We start from the raw sequence: 3,209 nt of genomic DNA, 5'->3' as shown, positions 1-3,209 counted from the left end.
AGAGAGAGAGAGAGAGAGAGAGAGAGAGAGAGAGAGAGAGAAAGACCCCCCGAGGCGCGCGCACGCGGAGGCGCGCACGCGTACACACACACACACACACACACACACACACACACACACTCATACTCGCTCACGCCCGCCCTTGAACCTTCCCAGGCCGCGGTGTAGCATCCCCTTTCTCGCTGTCCAAACCCCCACCCCACCCCACTCCACCCCACCCCCGGCTGGCCTGACAAAGGCGCGGGTGTCAAGTCAATCCGAGGCACTGCACAGACAGGTTGCAGAATTGCTTATGGTGGAGGAAGGAAGCCCTGGCAGCTGTCACTCCGGGCTCCCTCCAACACACAGGCAGGCGCGCGCGCACACACACACACACGCATACAAAATCAACACCGGGCTGGGACTATGATAAAAGAAGCAGAGCCCGTGCGAGCGTTCAAAATACAAAAGGTCTCCGGAGCGCAGGCACCTGGGCGCGCCCGCCAAGAGACTCCCGGTGCGTGGTGGGGGGAAGGGGAGCAGCCGGGCGGCGGCTGCCGTGGCTCCGGGCCGCGGGGCCTGAAGATGCTCTCCGGGATCCCACACACCTGCTGCGGCTTCCCGGGGAACCTCACTCACCTCCAGGTCGGTGTCGGCGGCCTCCGGAGCGCCGAGGATCTCGCTGGGCAGCTCGGCCAGGTCGGTGACCCGGATGAGTCCGTCGTGCAGAAAGATGGTCTCCTCCTTCACCGAAAGCCACTGCGCCGAGTCCGCCGCCGCCGCTGCCGCTGCAGCTGCTGCCGCCGCGGCCGACGAGCCCATGGCTAAGAGAAGGCGCTGCGGAGCCGCCGCCGCCGCCTCAGCAACCCATGGCCGACCGCCGCGCCCGCCGCGCCTGCCGCGCCCGTCTCGCCCGCGCGGCTCCGCCCTAGGCGTTCCGCACCGCCATCCCCCTCCGCACTCCAACCCTGGCCCGGGAGACCCCCGGCCCCGCCGCCGCCGCCGCCGCCGCCGCCGCCCTGACGAGCAGGATCCGCCTCTGCCGCTCCGCAGCCAACTGTCAGTAAGACGCCATCTTGGGGGCGGGGTTCCCGGCATGCCCCGCGGGGTGGACAATACAGGCTCCGCCCTCCTGTCCATCTAGCCCCGCCCACAGCCCGGCAGGGCTTTATAACCCAGCTGCAAGGCACTCAGAGGCATGGCCTCTTGGGCACCCCTGCTTCCCATGCTATCTGAGGAAGTCTAAGGCTCCGGGAGAAGATGACCCTGGTCCCCTTTCCTCCTTACTCCGGTGTGCACCGGTTGCTCAGGCCAGAACTCATTCTGGAAGGATTATGGTGGATCAACATTGTTATCTTTTAAATGAGATAGGTTCAGGTGTCTTCTCTAAGATCTTGGATAGTTCAGTCTTAGAGGGTTAGCCTAGAATGCCTGAGGTCCTATATTCCATTTAAACCTGGTGGGGGTTGCCAGTTGTCCCAGTGCTTGGAAGACAGAAGTGGGAGTACCATTGCAAGTTGCAGGGTAGCCTGGTCTACATATCAAGTTTCAGGCCAACCTGGGCTACATAAGATGCTCCAGACCAGCCAGGCCTATGTAGACTCCGTATCTGAAAAAATACATAAAATTATATAAAATACTAAAGGCTGGTACACAATAGGCTTGGTCATGAGAACCTGGTAAAACTCACAGCAGATAGTTAATATTTACTGAAAAAAAAAAAAAAGAGTACAAAAAAGCCACTGACATCTGATGAAAATAAAGTATCTATCAACAATTGCTGTTAGGCTGGAGAAATGATTGACAGGTTGACACTGGTTGCTCTTCCAGAGGGCTGGGGTTCAATTTCCAGCACTCAGAGGGCAGCTCTCACCTTTTATAACTTCAGTCCCAAGGGACCTGAGTTTCAGTCCCAAGGGACCTCACATCCTCTTCAGGTCTCCAAGATCATTACACAGATGTGGCACACAGACATACATACAAGCAAACAGTCAAACACATAAAAAAAAATTAAAAAGTAAAAGTAAACAAAAGCAATGCTTTCCTCCTGGCTCCTTTTTTGTTGTTGTTTGTTTGTTTTGTCTTGTTTTTTCAAGACAGGGTTTCTCTGTGTAGTTCTGGCTGTCCTGGAACTCGCTGTGTCTGGAGGTGGAGCTTGAAGTGGTGTTGGGGTCAGCAGTGCTCTGACCTCATCTAGGGATGGACTGAGTGATTCATTCCAAACTTATTTGGCTATTGAGAGGTAATGGCTGACATGGTTGGGTCCTAGTGGGAGATATGGAAGCAGAAGGCTCCTGTCTACTCCCCGGTGCTTTCGCCCACCCCACTCTGGGCTAGCCAGCACAAGGTGAGTGGTTTCCTCATCCACACCCTCCTATCACCATGGTGTTCTGCCCCAGTAGAGGGCTAAAAGCAATAGAGTCAGCCGAGCAGGCTGAAACCTCTCTAATCTGTAAGCTCATCCTCTCAGGAGCTTTGTCACAGCTTAGACACAGTCCCAGCATTAGCTGGCAAGGCAAAGTTCAAGTCTCATTATCTCCTCAGTGTCACAAAGCCAGGCAACACCAAATCTTAGATTTGAACCCAGGCCTGAGTGATTCCTCTATACCCCTGGTCCCCTTATTTGGGCTGTAGGGGAACCCCTTCATTCCTTTTACTCACACCCGCTAAACAAGCAAACTGTTCAGGTCTCAAACTCTCAATGCCCAGCTTTGGTGGCTCTAAGATTTTGTGTTCATAGTTTAAGATCAGGAATCAAGAGGCCCATAAACTCTCATCCCCCTCCCCAATCAGTGAAAACAGTCCACGCTCAGGCCTTAATGTCTTTAGACTGAATAATGAATGATTATTTAATAATTGAACAATGGTAATTAATTTGCAACATACCTTGATGAGGCAGCTGAAGAATTAATATTTATAGAACCCCCTCTGGAAATAAGTCTATTTGGTGGGAATTTTTAAAATGGATTCTTTTCCTGTAGTTTGGATCAAGATAAAAAAATCTCTGCTCAAGGGCTGGAGAGATGGCTCAGCGGTTAAGAGCCTGACTGATCTTCTGAATGTCCTGAGTTCAAATCCCAGCAACCACATGGTGGCTCACAACCATCCATAATGAGATCTGATGCCCTCTTCTGGTGTGTCTTAAGACAGCTACAGTGTACTTACATATACTAATAAATAAATCTTTTTTAAAAAGTTTCTCTGCTCAAGTCGGGCAGTAGTGGCACACA

At 53.2% G+C, this 3,209-nt stretch overlaps 1 protein-coding gene across 5 annotated transcripts in view; it reads right to left on the bottom strand.

The window, feature by feature from the left end:
* The window catches only part of Hectd4 (HECT domain E3 ubiquitin protein ligase 4), a 152,284-nt gene extending 151,190 nt beyond the window's left edge, over window positions 1–1,094 (bottom strand). For 4 of the 5 annotated variants that reach the window (XM_029477883.1, XM_029477884.1, XM_021163282.2 and 1 more), the window contains exon 1: window positions 619–859. In XM_029477883.1, coding sequence (XP_029333743.1) covers window positions 619–801 — 183 coding nt within the window. In that variant the 5' untranslated portion in view covers window positions 802–859. Of the gene's footprint in view, window positions 1–618 lie in introns of all 5 variants that reach the window. The other variant, XM_021163286.2, reaches the window with a different exon arrangement.
* Between the last annotated feature and the right edge of the window lie 2,115 nt (window positions 1,095–3,209).

Source organism: Mus caroli, chromosome 5 (assembly GCF_900094665.2).
Source record: "Mus caroli chromosome 5, CAROLI_EIJ_v1.1, whole genome shotgun sequence".
Lineage (NCBI taxonomy): Eukaryota > Metazoa > Chordata > Mammalia > Rodentia > Muridae > Mus > Mus caroli.
The sequence above is the reverse complement of the archived record's forward strand: the minus strand, read 5'-3'. Positions and strand labels throughout refer to the sequence as shown.